Source organism: Alexandromys fortis, unplaced genomic scaffold (assembly GCF_014885135.2).
Source record: "Alexandromys fortis isolate MF-2015 unplaced genomic scaffold, M_Fortis_MF-2015_v1.1 scaffold_37, whole genome shotgun sequence".
Classification (NCBI taxonomy): domain Eukaryota; kingdom Metazoa; phylum Chordata; class Mammalia; order Rodentia; family Cricetidae; genus Alexandromys; species Alexandromys fortis.
The window spans coordinates 7,836,959-7,857,861 of record NW_026067914.1 but is presented as its reverse complement, the minus strand read 5'-3'; the positions used below and the strand labels follow the sequence as shown (position 1 = coordinate 7,857,861).

Genomic DNA, 20,903 nt, shown 5'->3' with positions numbered 1-20,903 from the left:
AGGTCTCCCACGGTCAGAAAGTGCACATACAATGCTGCCCAGTCATCCAGATATTATGAAAAATCATGGAGCCTGTCCAGAAAATAATTTCTGCTGCCCCCATGTTGGCAGGTGATCGGAAAAAAAAAAAAACCTTCTAAATTAGGTGTGTCATACTTCACAATTTTTATGTTTGGTAGGCTTAACCATTGCAAAATGGTCTTCGTCCTCCTATTACCTCCTAATAGGAATTCACTGAATCAGGGTTCTCTCAAAGAAATAATAGAAAGTAGTTGTGCTCCGAAAAGTAAAAACCATTTTTAGTGCAAAAGAATGGTAATTGCATGAGGTGATATGTTTGTTGATTGTCTAGGCTTAACCAGCCTACAGTGTGTGTATTGATCAGGTACACCTGAACACGTTTTACATGATAAGTGCCCTCTCTCTCTCTCACTCTGTGCTCTCTCTCTCTCTCTCTCTCTCTCTCTCTCTCTCTCTCTCTCTCACACACACACACACACACACGCGCGCGCGCGCGCGCGCGTTTGTTCTTTGATAACTTCATACATGTATTTAGTATGTTCCATTTACTCTCATCCCTCCACTTCCTCCGTCGCTTTGCCACCCCTCACATCCACCCCCACCGTTTCATTGACCACATTCTTGGTTTCTTTTCTTATTTTGTTTTGAGACACACTAGTTACAACCGGGGCCCTCTGTGTAACCACAGGCTTGGAACCATCCATTAAAGAACTCACCCATGTGTTCACAAATGCAGGCAACAGCTATCCCTGCTCTGGAATCAATCAGCTGGCAGTAGATTAGGGTTCCATGATCCCCTTCCTGACCTGTGATTGGCTACTGACATCTCAGTCATGCTCCACAGCTGCTGAGATTGTGTTCGCAATAGCTGCGTCATGCCCTTATGATAGTACTTTGCAGCCTTTATTCCCATCTTTGATTTCTTGCATTATTTCCATCCTCTTTTACACAGTGTTCCCTGACCCTCAGAAAGAGCAGTGCTGGGGATTGAACCCTGGTAGGTACAAGGCAGTAGTCACCACTGAACTAACTCATAGCCCCAAATACAATTTTTTGAGCAATTTATGTGAGAAATTTTGCTAAAGGCCAGATGACCCTAACCATAGAAAACATGAAGGAAGATGCCCCATGTTCTGCCATTTTTTTAATCAGCTCACATAGACTTGTCACATTGTATATTTGCATTAGATTTCCACCCCCTGTTCAAGACCCAGTTCTATTGCTAACATCTGTGATTTGACTGGTAGAACAATTCATCAACATATATTTTCATCTCATGCCATGCCACTGTTATTATTCAAGTGATGATAAGCCAGGAAGAGTTTCAGATGCTGATGATGGTGTGTGGCACGCATATGTGGGGAGAAACTCTACCTCTTCAATAACCTCTCTATGCTGAAGCCAATGAAGAAACAAAAGCCTATCGGCCGAGTTCTTTGTGTAGGACTGCAGCTGCGTCCTCCCATCTGCTTTGCCATGTCTATGGTTGTTGTCCTTGTTCATTTCATGTTTATGCAGTCATGATGGTGAGACTTTATGGGGAGCACACCTCTTCCTCCGACTCTTATAGTCTTTCCACCCCTCCCCCCATTTTCTGCTCCGTTCCCTGAGCCTTAGGAGCTAGAGTTGAATTGCAATGGATGTATCCATTGTAACTGGGCTCACAACTCCGCATTTTGATTGGTTGTGATTTCCTGTAATGTTTCAAAGAGAAGTTCCCCAGATGGGGGGTGAGGACCATATGTCAGAGCTGAGAAGACTAGAAGGCAAGCTGCATGTGGAGCCTTTTGAGAGTACCGAGTAACATCTGTACTTGGGCTTCACAATCACCTTCCTCTAGTTTCCTCTGACACCTCCAGAGTCTTAAATGATGAGCAAAGGGATAAACTGGGAAGATAGCAAGACATGTGTGACCCTGCCAAGGCCTGAGGGTCCTGTGTTCCCAGTGCTGCTCACTTTGGTCAGCCGTCTCTGTGGAACCCAAGTGATATTCCTTCTCTGAATCTAAGAAGAAACCGCTGTCCCCCCAAAGAAATCCCAGTGAAGTAGCATGATGTTGAACTCAAGCCTAAACAATGCCCCAGACAGAACCCCAGTGAATGGACTGGCCATAGAAGTCAACAGTCCATGGTCTAGAATACCGATTTGATTACAAAATCAAAGAACACAGCACCTTAGGCAGAGTGAACTGCTATGTCTTAGAAGAACAGCAACACCAGTGACAGGAATTGCCTCAGCCTTGAACTTTATAATGATTACCCCAAAGGCAGACAAAATGAATGTTCGTCTTTGGGTCAAATTCTGATGTCTTCATACAAACATTTAAGAAGAATGAGTTCCCTGGAACTCTATTAGTGAAGAATGTCTAAATAAACAGGCCTTCCAGAATCCACATTTTGAGATGATTTTAAAAGCAAGGACCCTGACTTCACCAGAAGAGAGGTGAAGTCGTGAGTGACTGGACAAGAGGCCCAAGTTGAAGAAGCTTCCGCGCTCCAACAACAAAAGTAAAGCTCCTTCCCCTTTCTTTCATTTATCTCCAGGTTTCTAGCAGCAGCAACACTTAGCCCAGTTCTTCCATTCTGCCCACCCCTTGCTTGCTGGCATCCCCATGATGGGTATGTGAACAAGGAACCATGGACAGGGACACTCTGCTCTACCCAGGCTATGCCAAAGGGAGTGATCCCAGACACCCCTCTGACGGTTGAGCTATGTGCCAACAGCATCAATCCTAGGAGTAGAACTGATTTACTCTGGCTCCTTTCTTGCCTTCAGTCCAAGATGTAGCTGGGACGATAAGAGCAATACACATGCTGACCTGGCAGTTCTGCCTTCAAAGGACTCTCTACTCAGCCTCAACCTGTCCATCCCACATAAAAGTTGCTGGCCCTGGACCAGCAGAACACAATCAACCTAATTAAATGAGAGCCAAGGAGCTCCAAGTTAGGATAGATGGTCCACTCCTTCACATCATAAACCAGCAGCTTCAGCAGGAGTACAGCATCATCCTCATGACTTCATTCAGGTCTCCTTTCCTGGCGTGTAGGGTCAGTGTACATCACAGGGTGATGGATGGACAGTGACAGAAACCAAGAGAAAAAGCTACCGCTTGAAAACCCAAAGGGAATGTTATTACTTGCTTTCCTGGGCAAAGCTGCATTGTTTCCGGGTTCCAGCCTGACCCAGGAAGCACCATCAACACCAGACCAGATGAATCATGAAGAACCGAAGCCTTTTCATGGCCAGCATCACCTCCTTCCTGCAACCATCACGTCCGGACCACACAGAAGCTGGGATTAAGACAAGGCACTAAAGTCCTGTCTACAGGTAGCTCCCATGGGTTTCTATACCTTCTGACACGTTTCAAAGTTAAAGGTGGAGGCAAGTCGATGGGGAGGAGATAGGAGGTGCCATATGCCCGGTCCTGTGAGCTCTTATTGTGAATCACTCATAATGCTGAGATCCCTGCTTGTATGGTAGTCCCACTGAATGTGGAACAGAGAAAACTGACAGAGAAATTTAAATAGCAATTCCACAAAGTCACTGGGCAAATGAATGAGCCTGAGTCCACCCACAGTGGACTGGGCACACTGATGAGACCAACACCAATAAATTGTCCCTACTCACTTATAAGGAAACTCTGTGCCAAACTCTTTTTAAAATACAAGTAAAAATCCTGAACTAATATTTTCATTTTTGAAAATGACACTTCAGAACTTTATCAAAAATTCCAAGTCAAGCAAAATAAGGATTGCAGCTAATTTTCTCAGTCTAAAATAGCTGAAGCTACATTTTCCAGATACTTTAGTCATATCCATCACACACACACCCAGAAATAATAATTCTGGGACAAAGCCTGCATTACAGGTCTTTACTGCTGATCCTCTGCATCTTAATGAATGGTTGCCCATGACCCGACGCACCAAGGACTGCACTCCTGGCATTATTTGTGGTTGGCTCTGATTCAATTAATTGGATTTTTTTGCTGTGGCTGAAGAAAATGTGAAATGGGAATTTATAACCATGGATACCTGATTTTTATTTACAGCCACCTAACAAAAAAAATCCAATATTAGTGGCAGAGCTGTGGCATCTTTCACGCTTAGTGTGTCAGAAACACTTGACTCTCAAAGACAATTTTAAAGGTATCTACGAGGTGTGTATGTGCATCGGGAAAAAAATGCTCATTTTACAAAAACTTTTTACTGTGTTGTGGTAAAAAACCTGAAAGCTTCCCTCAAGTCCATTAAACAATTACCAATCGAATAATAATACTGGATGCTCCAAGTGGAACCAAGGCTGAGTTTGACAGCGGCTTACAGGGCTAAATTATATCTTGGCCGAGTTTTCATATTCAGGAAACTCATTTCATAATTGGTAGGTGTGCAAATGTGTTGGCGCTCAAGGTTCTTATTTTATACCAAAAGAAAATGCATCCGGAAAGTCTGTTTTCCCTGCCAACTGGAATTAATAAGAGCAAGTGAGCGCTGGTGGGCTTATGTCTTGAACCACGCTCTTTGTGCAGGCATAGGGTTTGGTTTTTGTTGTTGTCGTTGTTGTTGTTTTTAAGAGAAACTAGTCCTCTAAGAGTGTTCTGCTTTGTTAAGTAGGCTACCTTTCATGAAACTGTGGCCTTTCGCTCTTTATATCAAGCTCCAAGACAGTAGCCTGCCCCTACTCTCACACAGCTCTCCAAAGCAGTCCCGAGTAATGGCTGTTCCCTGGGTTTGTGGCCGTGTGCTGAGAGTTTGCGTACTCTTTTACCCCAATTGCTGCAGCTGTCTTAACAATAATACTACAAACTCAGTGGCTTATAAACAGCAGAAATCTCTATCTCAAGGGTCTGGAAGCGAGAAGTCCAAAAGGGAAGCCCAGCGGGATTGTCCACTAGTAAGGGCTGGCTTCCTGGTTTATTAGCTCTCTTTGCTTTCTCCTTACCCAACAGAAGCAGGTAAGGGAACTGTCTGGGATTTCTTTTATCAGGCATTAACCTCATTCACAAGGGCTCTACCTGCATGACTTAACTACCTTGCGGACCCCCACGTCAAACACCATCACACTGGGGATGAAATATAAATTTTGCAGGGTCATAGACTACAGCACTATTTTCATTTAATACAGGAGAGGCTGAGCAGAAACCACCTCTCCTATCTCAACTGGAACAGAATTTCAGGTCTGTGTCATTTTGTGAATCCACAAGGGATCTGGCCAAGCTGGTGGATTGGTTCAACAACTGGTTTCAGTAACTTGAGAACAAATTTTAGCAAAGCCGCTACAGAAGACCAGTTCAGAAATGCTTCTGGGCAAAACTGATGTGAGAACAGTTCGCCAAAAGGAACAGCCATGGCCTTGGGTGTTGACAAATGGCCTACTACTCAGAAACAGAAAGGCTGACAGAGTTTAGGTAAATCTTTCTAATAATGGCAGAGAGAATTAATGAATTGTATACTGTCTCTGAAAGGGTTCAGTTAGTTTTAGGTACTTTTCCTTCTGACTTTCCATAAAGTTTCCAAGGTAAGGGCATCTCTCAGGAAGGCTGGCACCCCTTGGTGTTTTAATGGCCCCTCAGCTGCTTGCCAGTACTCATCTTTCTAATAAAAGCAGTCATGACTCACCATGGCTCACATTCACAAGCAGGGAAAGTAAGGGATCAGTAGAGAGCAAAAGACAGGCAATGAATTCAAACAGAACGGGGCTGGCAAGATGACTCAGCCAGGAAGGGCGCTGGCTGCCAGGTCTGAAGATCTGAATTCAATCCCTGGAGCCCACGTGACAGAAGGAGAGAGCAACTCCCAAAAGTACCCAAATATTTCTCTCTCTCTCCACATATGGTCTTTTTTTTATCAAAAACTTTTTTTTATAGTTTTAAATAATTTTTTTAAAAAAGCCGTATTCCTGACCTATTTGAGGAAGCAATAGCTGAGCATCCTGCTATGGTACCACGGCACAAACGAAGATGAAGGGACTTGACAGGACAACTGTGGAGCAGACAGCAGACAGCAGCGCTGAGCAGCAGCTTGGAACAAGGGCTTCCAGCGGGGAGGCGCTCTCCCCCGGCCTGTGCTGGGTTCTGGCGCCCCATAGTTTGTAATTATACATGCGCACCGTGACAGACAGTTGTTAAATTGGAAACGGAACTCCAGCGACAACTGAAGTAAACCTCGACAAAAGATAAATGTGATTTCCCCCCTCTTCCTTTTTCTTCTTCCACATATTTAAGCATGTATTAATTAACTTGTTCTGGCAAGTGTTTAGTAAACATTGAACAGGGGCATTTCTTTAGTGGTATAATTAAAATTCTCTTTTAAAATGTTTTTGTGTGTGTGTGTGATATTTTATGCACAATTTGACTCAAGTAAACAGGGGTTCTAATTAAACTTTCCAAACGAAGGCAATCAAAGTGGATACAGCACCGGGTATTCGGTTCCTAGCATATTGTCTCCCTGTCTAATGGAAATTTAATTTGATGGTCAGCGAACCTCTCCAATTAGTTGCGATGTCTTCACCTTCATAAGTCCCCTTCATATTTTTTAATCTCAAAGAACTCTTTGAATGTGGTGCTGCCCCTTTAAGTTGTCATACATTATTTATTAAAATACATCTCTTCTAAGTTATTACACCAAGATATTCTAAGAAGCATCTAATTTAGGGTATGAATCCTCTGCAAATAGTGTTACATAAAGCACGCTGAACGAACAAAGCTATCCAGACAGCAGTGGAGCTCTGCCTGTTTGCTCTCTACACCTCTAAAAATACTGTTTTCCTTTTGGGTGAGAAGAGCCGTGGTAGCTTTTCAGTGTTAACAGGCAGATGTCTGAAGCACATAAAAATATCTAGATTTGGGGAGAGGGACAAAAGCAATCTAGATCATTATCCTTTCTGTGTGTGTGCATGCATGCATGTGTTAATACGTGTGTGTGTGTGTGTGTGTGTGTGTGTGTGTGCTGGCGAAGGTGAGGCAGAATGGGAAAGAATTTATTTTGTGTGTAATGCATTGATTGACCTAAAGCAAAAGATATTTTTAGGGAAACTTTATGCTCTCTGTCTCTAAATTATTCATATTTTTTCCTTTTAGTGCTGTTGTGAACAACTCCAAGAGCCAAACCTGTAAATTCAAGAATTATCAATAAATAATAAGTGATGGACTGGCTCTTGGGAATGCTCTGTTTCTAATGATGTTTTTAATTAGTTGGGGATTAAAATGGCATCTTCTCGTCACTTCCCTCTGCTTCTGTCCCTTGAGCTGGCCAGGCACAGGAGAGGAAGCTCAGCCACTAAGGCTCTGAACTGTAGACTCAGGGCGTGCAACCCAGTGCTACCAACCGTTTCTTCCTTCACTCTTTTAAAGGCAAAATAAAGGGTAACACGGGCTCCATGGGAGCCTGCCTAATGCTAGAGTTTACTTAGAAATCCTACTTGACTTTTACACTAAGCCGCCGTTCCCACCTGGCTTTTTTTTTTTTTTTTAAGTAATGAAGAATGTAACTTTTTTTTTTATTTGTCTGTTTGTTTTGTTTTCGAGACAGGGTTTCTCTGTGTAGCTTTGGGGCCTGTCCTGGAACTCCCTCAGTAGACCAGGCTGGCCTCAAACTCAAGGAGATCCACCTGCCTCTGCCTCCCAAGTGCTGGGATTAAAGGTGTGCGTCACCACCCCTGGCGAAGAAAGTAACTATTATTTCATCTACCATGTTTCTATCTCTTCATTTCTTTGTAATTTGGAAGAGAACAAGGGATGTTTCATTCACCACCTCCACTGAAACCCCCAACTCTACTATTCTCGAGTGAAAAGTGAAAAGAAACGGAAGCTCAATGGGTCAAGCCTCTCGGCATTGTTTCATGCATTGTATTAGTGAAGGGATGTACACGGGTAAGCAGGACCTGGTGTGCTTCTCTTGGGTGCTAATCTGGCCCTCTAATTTCATGCTTGAGAAACAAAAACCTAGAGATATATAAAAGCTTGCACAAGGTGAGAGAGATCTTGTAAACACTAGTGACTCTTTACAGTCATTCTTAAATTTATTCTATATACCTATGCCTTCTCATGCCAAACATTCAGGAGAATTTGAATCTTCCCGTAACTGTTTGAGGTCATTGCTGCGTGTGTCCCTGTGTTATGTTTGCATCACAGTGATGTCTTTGAGCTCTCCAGAGTCTTCAAACATTCATGCCTAGTCCTTAGATCATTATTAGCTCATGGATTCTACATACATGTCATACTTACATGCTGTAAGCACGCTTTCACCCCCACAACCACTTATTTTGTTTAGTGTTACTATGTTCCAGGCTTGCTCTTAGCACTGGATCACAAGGCTTCATGGCTCCCCTGTAGCCAGGCCCTGACTCGATCCCCTCCATCTCCTCTCCCTGCCTTTGCAGCTACCCTCTGAGCTTGGGTTGCTCCCTCTCTCTCATGTGAATAACCCAGCCTCCAGTACTATTTGCCATATCTTCAGTTTGGTGGGGATTTAGAGAGCTCATGATAAATTTTCAGAACGCTTGTCTGAAATGACAGTAAGTAAAACCTAGATGCCATTTTCGTAAGCAAAACAGAAACGGGATAGTTGACGTCCTGGTTAAGAAGACATGTGTGGATGACTGTCACTCACTCACTGTGCCCCTGTGGGCACAGTCTCCAGACCTTCTAATTCTGTGTTTCTCAACCATACCGCTGGTGTAGAGGGCGGCCCCATCTCGGCGGATTGCTATGGCACTTACATCTTTGAAAAGCATGTTTCCTGTTACCTGGCACAGTGCTAATGTTTGTTTGCTCTTCTCACTTAGCCCATATGCTTTGTGATGACTGTTCTTGCCCCTCAGAGACCTGTGCTGGTGCTAATTTTGAGGAAAAATCATGAAGAATCAATTCTAAGGTCAAAGCTATATTGAGCCTGACCTGTGACTTCCTTATGGGGGTTCAGGGTAAGGCCACCTTCTGATGGCTCTGGTAGGGTTTCACGTTGTCATAATGCTCACTGAAAAATCTTGAACAAGTTTCTCTACCTCACTGAGCTTCAGTTTTTATTATCCACTCACGGGATTATCATGGGGTACTTAGTGTGACTCTGGCACACAGTGGGTCCAGAAACAGGATATATTAAATGTTAGCCAGAATAGTACGAATGAGCCAGATGGCTCTGATAACTTTAACACATTTCTTAAAAGAGTTGATATAAGAGCTGATAAATTACATCAACAAAAGTAACAGTAACTCCACTCCTCTTTATGCTTTATCTAAGTACAAGCCTTGAATGCATATACATAGGATGTACCAAGTTCACAACTACCCAATGATATACCCAATCATGTGACTCCTTCTGTGACTTAATAAGGTTGGACATATTGAACTTCTTTTTTTTTATTTATTTATTAAAGATTTCTGTCTCTTTCCCCACCGCCGCCTCCCATTTCCCTCCCCCTCCCCCAACCAAGTGCCCCTCCCTCGTCAGCCCAAAAAGCCATCAGGGTTCCCTGCCCTGTGGGAAGTCCAAGGACCACCCACCTCCATTTAGGTCTAGTAAGGTGCATCCAAACTGCCTAGGCTCCCACAAAGCCAATACGCGCAGTAGGATCAAAAACCCATTGCCATTGTTCTTGAGTTCTCAGTAGTCCTCATTGTCCGCTATATTCAGCAAGACCGGTTTTATCCCAGGCTTTTTCAGACCCAGGTCAGCTGGCCTTGGTGAGTTCCCGATAGAACATCCCCATTGTCTCAGTGTGAACTTCTCATACCAACGAAAACACCCGGTCTCCTGCTTGCCCACAGCTACCAGCAAATCCTCCCAGGCTGCCCTTTCTTTAAGGACCGAAGGAATAGCAAACTCACTGAAATCTGGAAGCCATTTATGCTCATTGATTAGTGAGTTTTGACATCTCCCAGTCTCATTTAAGTTGTATTGCCTTAAGTGGCTACATGTCAAAAAAAAAAAAAAAAAGAAGAAAAGAAAAATTAATGTCACCGCCTGAGAAACCTAACATATAAACAGAGGCTAATATGAAACCAAGCCTTTCATACATTTCTGTAGCCTGAACATCTGGTCTGCTACAGAAATGTTTAAAATTCAGACCGTGAACAGCTAATTAAAAGTATAAAATACTTTCTCTTTCCCTTTCTTTGCATCAGTAAATCTTTTTAGAGCAAGACAGGGAGCACATGGGCCCAGGCCCCCAGGAGCCAGGCAAGACACAGAAGGGAATGTTGCAAGTGAACATGAAAACAAGGTGACAAATGGCAGTGGAACATCAGCCCTCATCAGGGGATATGATAAGGAGCAGCGTGGACGGGGGCAAGCTGGGAAGGCTGCTGTGGAGGGCAGATCACACTCCACAGAAAAGAAAGCGCCACTGAGATTCAGGTTTAGTTCATTCTGAAGATTAACGTGATTCAAAATTCTTTATTTAATTTTTAAATTGATTAAATCTAGCCTTTGATCATTCCACACGCACACGTAGTGCATTCTGTTTACTCTCATCCTCCATGCACCGCACCCTATCATTCCCCGCCTCGCTACAGGTCCCCTTCTCATGCCTTTTTGGTTTGTTTCATGCCCCCACTGGTTTTAACAAGGACCATCTATGTGGCCACAAGTTTGGAACCATCCACTGGAGTCTGGTAGGCTCACCTTTAAGCCTACAAGTGAAGGCATTGACTATCGCGGAATCCATCACTTGCCAATAGTCCATGAGGGCCTCATGAGCCCCACCCCATCCATGATTAGCTGTTGACAGACCCAATCTGTGCAGGCCCAGAGCAAACAACTTCAGCTGTTGGGAGATGGTTTTGTACAAGAGCTTTGAAATGCCCTGAAGTGTTTCTCGGTCCTGCTGCCTTCGGGCGCATCCATATGTTCTGCACCCTCTTCCACAGAGTCACCTGACTCATAGGAGAGGTGAGGTAAGTGTCCTGTTAGGGATAAGCCCTTGTCTGTCATTTATTCTAAACATCATGAACAGCTATGAGCATCTGTATTCACCACCATTCACTGCAAAGAGGAGCTCCTCTGATCAAGGATGAGAGCTGCATTTGCCTATGGGTATAAATAATATTTTAATTGCAGCTTGGTACCATGTCAATGTTGCTAAACAACAGTGATGAGTTCTCCCCAAGGGCCAATGGCCTCTCTAACCATGGGTTTTTAACTGGATATGTATTCTCTCCTACTGAGCAGACCTCAGATCCAATCTGAGAGCAGTTGGTGATGCCCATAATAGTCATTCCCTATTGCGTCAGGGGGCATATCTCGTCCTGTGGGTTGACCTTATAGTCTGTGTTTGTAATTAGCTAATAACATCGATGCCTGATTTTAGAAAGACAAAATAAAAATACTTGAGAGGCAATATATGGTCCAAGGATGGCCTCCATGTAGCCTTTGCTAAGTCATTCTCTGGCTCTGAAGTCTAGGTGTAACAGCCTAGTGAGTGTAACAGCCAAACCACACACATTGAGGCGTTTACTTCATCTTCACAGGCATCTGAGGTAGCTACTATAAGTAAAGAAAAATGAGGTCCTCTATTCATCCAACTATTATTGGGCAGAACTGAGATTTTTCACCCAGATCTGTGGCATGCAGAGTGTAGTCTTATCCACATGGTGACCATTCCTCTGACAATGGCATAATTAAGCGTTTTTCAACATGTAGAGCAAGAAATGGTCTTTGATTCACATGTATTTGCTTTGCCCTACATTTCAAACCAAACATTCCTAGAGGCCCCAACTGCATATAAAACCCTGTTTATGTACTGTACCGCATTTGATTTTATCTTCATTAATCTAATGTGTGGAATATGATTTTAGAATGGGAGTAATACCGTTGAAATGGCTTCATCTGGAAATGCATTCGTTTGCAAACAGCTTGGCATGTTATTCACAAATATAAACATTTACAAAAAAAAAAAAAAAACCCAGCCATCGTTTGATGGCTGCTGCCATGATGATTCATTGGCACAAGAGAAGTGCTACATGGTGAGAGATGCCAGAGCGGCTTGACACATTTCAGTGGAGTTCATTACACACATGAAACGGAACCAATTTTACTCCACAGTGACTTTGACATTTACAGAGAAATGAAATGGGGGTTTGGGAATGAAGACTTCAAGTGAAATCCCTACCAGATAGCTTGCGATGGTGCTGTCCTCGGGTCCCCGCTTCTAGGAGATCCTCCATGCCCAGTCCACACATTTTCGGTCACAGCAGATGGCAACCTATTCGACCAAGTTTGTCAAGTGATTAATCTTAATTGGCTATTAATTTCTTTTTCAATGTGTCTGTTTAGCAACACTGTTTATTTCATCCTGGTATATGTTCTATGTCTTTAACTAGCTAGATTTCAATGTGCTAAACCATATCCTGGCCCCAGTGCCAAATACTGGGAAAGAGGGAACATCTTCAGAGGGAGCAGAAGGAATGTAAGAGCTAGCATATGAGGAGGTGCAGAGCAAAATGACATCATCCAGATGTGACACAGCAGCTGTGCTCATGCACTCACTGCAGCGGTGCTTATCTGTGCAGGACCCTTGCAAGCCTGGGCCTGTCTCCACTGCATGATGGACAGAAAAGGGCCCATGGGGTCACTCCCCTCCTCACTCCATTCCATAAAGGACTATTGACAGTTGGGGGCACCATAACACTGATACAGTGGTATGGCCACCAAGAGTTGCCCTGGCGCCACTAAATAACCATCTACCCACACTCAGGCAAGAAACTCTTGACTCAGCTTAGTGGATCAGACAGAAAGAAGGCATTAAAGTAGGAGGGGGATGTTGGGAGAAGATGGGTTTTAACAGGAGAGGCAATGGGATGAATGGGGGAATAAAGAGGAAAAGCAACTAAAATTTGTTATACTGACATATGAAGCTGTCCAGTGATATTTTTTAAAAGGAATGTCATACTCTTAGTTGGAGTGCAGTGGGGTCAGGAATAAAGCTAAGTAGTTATAAACAACCAGCTGTTTTCTACCTCATTAATTATAAAGTGGAAAAGGAAAGGTACTAAAAATTAATAAGGGGCCGATGGTACCGAGGCTAAAAAGCTATGCCTATGACTTAGATGGCTTAGTGAAGATGATTTTTATAGCAATGCTTTCTGTGGGTAGCCTCAAGCAAAATATTAGGCTATTATACAGATACATATAGTCAACATCATTTATCTGACAAAATAATTTCATAATCAATTTTTGGAAAATTCCTTTACTGTGGTCAGGGGCCGAAGTGGGCCGACAACATTTCTTTCCAAAATGCTGGCTATGCTTTCATTACCAAACTGAAGACCCCACATACAAAACAATGGATGTGTTTGGTTGCATTTGTAAACTAGCTAGAATGTAGAAACATTGTCCTGATTAGCATTAATCAAGAACACTAGGGCAAATAAATGTACGCCAAGTCTGAACTTTAAAGCATTAGTGTAATTATATCGCTTTCAACATATCTAATATTATTTGTCTGTAAATAGCGTAGTGGAATCAGCATCAAACCCAGATAATACTGTCAAGTCGTTCAAACTGTTAGCAAACAGAAGTCACCAGAGAAGCAATTCAATCAATGGAGACATTTTCTAATTAGCATATTAATGATTTGTGAATGAAAGGTGATACCAAAGTGCCCTAGGGAACTTGAAGACCTTGTAATTCTCCTTCTCACTCTACACATAGCCAATGAAACGTTTTTATATTATTAAAGTCGGAAATCTTTGCTAATTGATGGAGAACATCAACTCAGCCTCTGGGATAATCATTACGTATTGGAAATTGGTAGAACCTGAATTACTGAATTCAACTTTCTAAATGGCATACCTGGGCTTGACTAAGTATTCTTTTTTTCTTAATGATTTATTTATTTTTGTTTTGCATGCATCAGTGCTTTGCCTGCATGTATGTCTGTGTGAGAATGTCAGATCTCCTGGAACTGGAGCAACAGACAGTTGTGAGCTGCCATGTGGGTGGTAGGAATTGAACCTGGGTCCTCTGGAAGAGCAACCAGTGCTCTTAACCACTGAGCCATCTCTTCAGCCGCCTTGACTAAGTATTCTTATGACAACTGAAGTTCATATTGTCTTCTGGGCAAATACAGTCTCCATGTATGCAATTACTAACGTTACAGGGGGTCTTACCCTACTATACATAAACAAGTTGAAGGTGGCTCTGGTATTTTTTCTACCTGAATAAAGTAAAGATTCCTTTTTAATCTTAAGATTGCAAGATGGACAGGAAGGAGCACCACATGTTCTATGAATGTGTGGCTCCCCTAGTGCACTCTGCTTGTCCATGTTCCCTTCCTTTGCGTGAGCAGTGGCCATCGGGATAGGGTACATCTGCTTTCTCTTTCCGTACCATAACTGTCAGAGCTGACTTGAACGCCACCCAAAGGTGAACAAATGGGTCTAACCCGAGTTTCAAGTGTTTCTACTCTTGAATTTTGAAAGAATTCTGACTTGCTTTGGAGGTGTTTTCTGGACAATGGAAAAACATTTAGTCCTAAGAGGAACTTGACCACCTTCAAACTCTTCCAGTGTGGATATATTTGGATCTGTGGTCGCAATGCAAATGGCATTAACAAAAATAATAGTAGTATTTAGCAATGCACTTTTAAGTGTCAGGCGCCATTTCAGGTTCTCCGCACACAATGACCCGTTTGCTCCTCAAGCTGCCCCTCTGTGGAGCAGATGCTAAAATAACCCCAAGAACAAAGGAAAAAACGGGGGTCAAATGGAATTACGCCTAACTTTTCCAAATTCGTAGAGATTAATTTACATGGAAATATACGCCTCTAAAACACTGACATCAAGTAGGAGCAGATCCTTGTCATTCTGGTTTGCACAGTGAGTTCTTCATTAGGTCTCCGCCTGTCAGATGGATCCAGGAACTGGATTAAAGCGATACCAACATTACCGCGAACATGGAAACTGCTTAAATTTGCATCACTTTAAAAGCTCGTTCCTAACTAAGGGGGGAAAAAATGAAATACTTGACATTTTGGTTATCTGTGGTATTAAAAAAGAACTAATATTTAATATTCAAGTGGCAACAGCTTGTAGAGTTTGCATACAACGCCCACAGGGATCGATTTTTCTTTAAAATGGCCTTTAGGAGCCGGCTTTTCGGGAGCTGACACCTCCTTTCTCTGCAGCCCCCTCCCCTGCCAGCGCCACGGGGCACACGCAGAGCAGAGCCACAGACTTGTAATTCCTCGCTGCAGGATTCGTCTCTGCAAAGAATGGCAAATGTGGGAAATTAAGAAAAATGTAATTTTCACTGAATCAACCTTAGTGTAATCTCTCTTTCTAAAAATGAATAAGTGTCTCTGGGGAGCTTTTCTCCACATGCTCTCTCCGTCCCTTCCCTACTCCCACCAACAAGGGAAGGAGGAGTCATCCCCACCTAACAGCGCCAGCCTGTGCTTGCACTGGTCACCTCGCACCTGTGCTCAGGCTGAGGCCCAGGGAGCGTACTGAGGCCTGGCATTTCTCCAGCTTGACTAATAGTCACAGCTCAAACTCTGTCACCTGTGGATCTTTCAACTTCCCCAGCCTGCTGTCAGGAAGATGCATAATAATCGAATAAAATTTTGAAAGTGCTGAAGATGATGGAATATTTCACCTCCCTCCCAATAGAGCGCTTTCGAGACCATGGCAAATGTCTATAATTACTCATGGCTGGGAGGAAAAGCAACACCACAAAGTTAAAAATCCTTGTCAGTTATATTCATCCCTGTGATAGGATGCTGGGGATGGAGTGGAAACAAAATACTGGACCAATCACCTGTTTGGTTTATCTGTATGGTTCAAAGAGGATGTTCTCACCCAATGACCATTGTGATGGTCTTGTAGCTATTGGTACATTATTCAAGAAAATATCCAAGTAGTATGATACACGTGTCATCTGTTGGATTCTTTGGATTCTTTTTTTTTTTTTTTTCAGGGAAGGTAGGCCAGACATGGCGGGGCAGGACTGTAATGCCAGCACCCTATGGAGGTCAAGGCAGAAGGAGAGTGTGGGAAGGAGATGTAGCATGTGTGACTTTAATAACATAAGCCATTGACTCAAACTGGACATCTTTGCCAAGAGTCTGGCTCCAGGATTTTTTAAATAATAGGTTGTGTCCCTGAAAATTAATATTTGCCGCAGAAAATAATTACCCGCATTGTTTAATAGCTGACTTTTCCAAAAATCTCACAGTCAGTGGTCCTTGCTGTGATACTGGGATATGCTTAGTGTGTTTGGGGTAACCAAAATCTATTTGAGGAATTTGATTGCTGATAGCACAAGTGAAATTTAGAGACGCAATTCAAGGATTTCCTAAGGAAATTGGAATATTACTTCCTTATCTCTTACAAGTTTATTCTGGGTCATCTGGAAGATGATCTACCATAGCTGTCCTTTTGGTTACACATGAGTGAGTTCACTAAGTAGATCACAAACAGAAGTAAAATAATAAACAGCAAGTAGAAACAGCAGATAGGGGTCAAAGTGTCATCAAATCAGGAACGCGCAGCATCCAGCAGAGAGAACTAGAGTAGCTGGACAGAGAGAGCAAACGCAAGAACAGCAAATCAGAGTTTATAACATCCAGCAAAAACTGACTGGAGACGTTGAGGCAGCCGGCTGGAGTTCCCAGTTGAGCTTCCTCCCCATGGTTGAGCTTCTCACAACGTCCAACTTCCGGTTTCCACTGTTGGCAATTTTCAGACATGGAGCAGACGATAGTCACCTCGGGTGGAAATGGCTCACCTTGTAGCTGTTCTGTTCTCTGAGACCCAATGCTTTCTACTCTTGGGCTATTTTTCTGGTCTCTTTCTTCCCTGTCACAGAGTTAAGGGGGCAGCCTCCCCCCAGACAAGGCATCTTCAGTGACAGTCTGAGACAACTAAATTTCTAAAGCAAGTTTCTCAATGAGCTCAAACAACACATGACAATTTGCTAACATAAAGTACATTTCAGGGTTCTTAAATATAGATTCTATATAATTTTTTCATAGAGAAAATAGGTGTCATAGTTTGGGGGTGGGGTCGAGTTTGCAAACTTTTTGGATTAAATATAAGCTTGTTAACACCAATGTAATATATATATATATATATATATATATATATATATATATATATCACTTCAGAAACTTCCCTCTGCAAATCTGCATTTTTAAAGAGAAGGCGTATGGTGTTTTCCAGCCTTATTTGACCCGGCTGATCATCATAGCACATCTCCGCAGCCAAGTGTCTGCAGAGTACATTCTGCCTCGCCTCCTGCCTGGCACGTCGCAGGTGCTCGGTGCACTCCAGGGAGAATTCCAAATGATCCACTTTCAATTGAATTTAAATCGTCTATGGTATTCTTTGCCTTGGACTTGCTCGTGGAGATAAATATGCAAATAGAATCAGAAACACAAGCGCGTTGCTTCGAACGAGATCCCGGCCCACATTTTCCAAAGCAAACGAGTAGTGAAATCATCCATCGTGGTGTGTTGAACTCTAGCGAAGCTATTACTTAAAGTCGCGTCCGTAAGAGATATAAAAGGAAAAACAGAAAGAGCATTTCCTGCTGGGCTTGTGCCTCCCTTTCTGCATATCCCATTCCGCGTGCCCAAAAAGACTGCTTTCCTCCTTTCGGAATTGATAGCTAACTTTTTTTGTTGTTATTTTGCTATTCAAATTCCTGTGCTCTTTTTTTTTTTCCTGCCTATTTGCTCTAACGCTGAATTTTAAGCATCTCTAAAACTGCTTGATATGTTATTATTCTTTCCAGATACTTTCTGTGCGCCAAGCAAAGAACATTAAGGAAGAGGGGAGGAATGAGCCTGGATCCAGTGCAGTGAAAAGAGACGCATTAAGGAAAGGGGAACTCGCTACCCAAAGTCTCGCGTGCCTGCCTTGCCATCGATCAGCATGAGAACTTATCCCTACTTCTTGCTGCTCTTTTGGGTCGGCCAGCCCTATCCAACTTCCTCAAGCCCATTATCTAAAAGGACTAGTGGCTTCCCAGCAAAGAGGAGGGCCCTGGAGCTCTCTGCAAACAGCAGGAATGAGCTGAGCCGTTCGAAAAGGAGCTGGATGTGGAATCAGTTCTTCCTCCTGGAGGAATACACAGGATCCGATTATCAGTACGTGGGCAAGGTAGGATTCCTTTGGGTGCTTTGACAGTCTAAGCTTAAAAGTCCAAAGAAGTTACTGCTAAGAAATAGACAGGAAGGTGTAAACTATTCCCCAGTACAGCATGAATTGTTGCTTATCTGGTAAGACTGTTTTTTTTTTTTTTTCTCTCCTTGCTTGAGTAGTTGCAGGATGAAAGTGTAGCAAGAAGCTGAGAAATATTAGCAGTGCAACAGAAAGAGAATGCTCAGGTGGAAAACGAACCACCCACAACCATCCACGGAGGATTATCATAAATCCTTTAATTTTTCACTTGAGCTGGAAAAATGGGGTCCAGCTAGTCTGTAAAGTAGGGTCTATTAAAAATAGAAAGAGAGCGATTTTGCTGTAAGGAGAGCAAGTCCTTTTTCTCAATTTGGAAGCAAGCATTCTGAGTTTGAGTCTCTTTAAACTACTTCTTAACTCTCTTTCTCCCGGCACCCTTTGCTCTCCGAACAAAAGTCACCTTTTCTTGGCCAAACTCAGCCCCAGAGGTTAGTTATAGAAGTTACTGTTGGTGCAAGTGGAACTGGTTAAGCTTATCCCAGATAATTGGCCAGAACCAGCGTCTTAAATTCTTAGGATTTAACCGTAGCAAGGCTGATGAAAGATTCATGATACACAAAGATGTTATTTCTAGGTAACGAGGTCCGGCCATTGTATTGACTAGGAAGTAGAGTGAGGAGTGAGGTCCTGGAACTCTCGGAGGAGAGGCAGCATCCTTCAGCTCTCAGGATATGTGTCAGCCACTCTTGTCACCAGCTATCTTGCTAAAGAAATTTGACCTGGGCAAAGATGTAAAAGACAAGCCAGGGTAGCCAGTACCTAGCCTGTAGATTCTGCATTTCATGAGCTGGGATGGAGAAGAAAGTAATTGTCACACATCTCTTAAACTGAGAAGGAACATTAAAAATATATATATAGATGCTAAAATGCCCTTGCCTATGATTGATTTGAAAACACCTTCATCAGGATATCAGGCAAATAGCATAAATTGTGCAGGTTCCCAAGGCTGCGTGTTCACATTTTAGTCTGTGATCAAATCTCCCCGAATAACTCTGTGCAAATATCCTCCTTGAGTATTTACCACTCTAAATGAAGGAGGCTTAGGTTGAGGTAGCCAGGCAATGTTCCAGGGCAGTGAATTATTAATGTGGAGGAAAGTAAGAGAGAAAAATACCCAGAGAGCTGGAGAGCAGCAACACTGATGCCCCAAGGATCTTGTCACCAATTTGCTTTGCGACTCACACCTGCTGGGACCACTGAGGGAAGACACTTCCCCTGCTTAGACTTCATTTCCTCTGTGCCACTTGACACCACTGTGTTAATAGAGTAATAGTTTTTTTTTTTTAATCTTTGAAGCACTTTCACAATGCAAATAGCATTATTACCATAGAAGATTAAGTTTTAAAAAAGCACTTTGTCAAAATGATTGAAATCCCCTTCCCCGCTTTCTTTTTCTTCACAAATACTGATTCCATCTTATTTCAATAATACCACAGAGTCCCGAGGTCCAGGACGGTAGCAGAAGCAACGGGATAAAAATGCGCAAGAATGAGTTTTACGATTATGATTGTGATAGGGGAAAGTTGCCAGCTATGGATGTACAGACCCAAAACTGCATCACTAAACTGCCAGTTGCCATGACCCTGAGGGGGTAAATGAGCCTTCAGGGCTTTGGTTTCTTCTCCTGGGAAGTACAGGTAGCTGCACACACATGCACGCGCACACACACACACACACAAAAGGTGGAGTTGCGGGGGACTCCACCTCTTTGGACATGTCCCACTAACCTATGTATAATGAAGGAGAATGGAATATTGAGTTTTAAAACACTGCTAACACCACAGAAGCAAAATAAGGTAATTAGTGAATGCCGGTGGCAGGAAAGTGTGCCAATTAATAACGAAACCCCTCCACAACCATGGCCCACACACACACTGCATCTGGATAGTCTATTGGCAGCAAGACACAGCTCCCTTTCTCACTCCTCTTTGTCGTCTGCCCTTTTCTGTTGACCCTCTTCCTCCTTGAAGTCATAATACTTGAGGGAATATTAGCTAGAGAGAAAAAAAAATGATCACAAGCATGAACTGACGCTGCCCTTCCAGCCAGTGCTGCTGCAGGGGACGCAAGAGTCATTCTCAAACTGTTGAGGCGGCAAAGTTTCCCAAATTTGTCTCTGCCGCAATGCGATGCCAACAGACAGATAGCTTTTTATTCTAATTAAAAGTAGGAGAAAATAAGAATAAATTTTACAAGAAGACAGAAGAAAAGCAGGAGAGGTAGCTCAGTGGTAGGGTGCTTGTCGAACGTGTCAAGGCCCCAGGTTCAATCCCATTCCCCACACCCCAATATAAAATCTCCAAAAGAAAGAAAAGCAAAAGGAGAGGAGACATACAATGGACCTTCAGTGTGACAACACAGGACAACTTTTAATTTTCACTAACTAGGAAGAAAAGACAGACAGGGAGACTGTGCCAGACAAATTGTGTCTGGGAACCTCAGAGGAAAAACACTGGACTAAGGCAGAAATACCAAAGTTCTCTCAGGACACTGTGCTGTGTCTCAGGCTGGCCTTGGACAGAAACAAGTATCTACTGGTCTCGTGTAGCAAATAGTTAGACTAAAACAACTCAATAAAAATTTCTCTTCTAACAGCTCACTCCCCCTTTGAAGGGATAATACATATAAGTTAACAAAAGCTAGTATTTTTATCTCATCCTTAATCACAATCACTTACATGACTTTGAAGACCTCCAACAGATTG

At 43.0% G+C, this 20,903-nt stretch overlaps 1 protein-coding gene across 3 annotated transcripts in view; it reads left to right on the top strand.

The window, feature by feature from the left end:
• The window catches only part of Cdh6 (cadherin 6), a 136,330-nt gene that overhangs the window by 56,372 nt on the left and 59,055 nt on the right, over nucleotides 1-20,903 (top strand). The window contains exon 2 of one of the 3 annotated variants that reach the window (XM_050139087.1): nucleotides 17,751-18,118. The exons of 1 other annotated variant lie outside the window; for it this stretch is intronic. In XM_050139087.1, coding sequence (XP_049995044.1) covers nucleotides 17,891-18,118 — 228 coding nt within the window. In that variant the 5' untranslated portion in view covers nucleotides 17,751-17,890. Of the gene's footprint in view, nucleotides 1-17,750; nucleotides 18,119-20,903 lie in introns of those variants that run through there. One more of the 3 variants, XM_050139088.1, reaches the window with a different exon arrangement.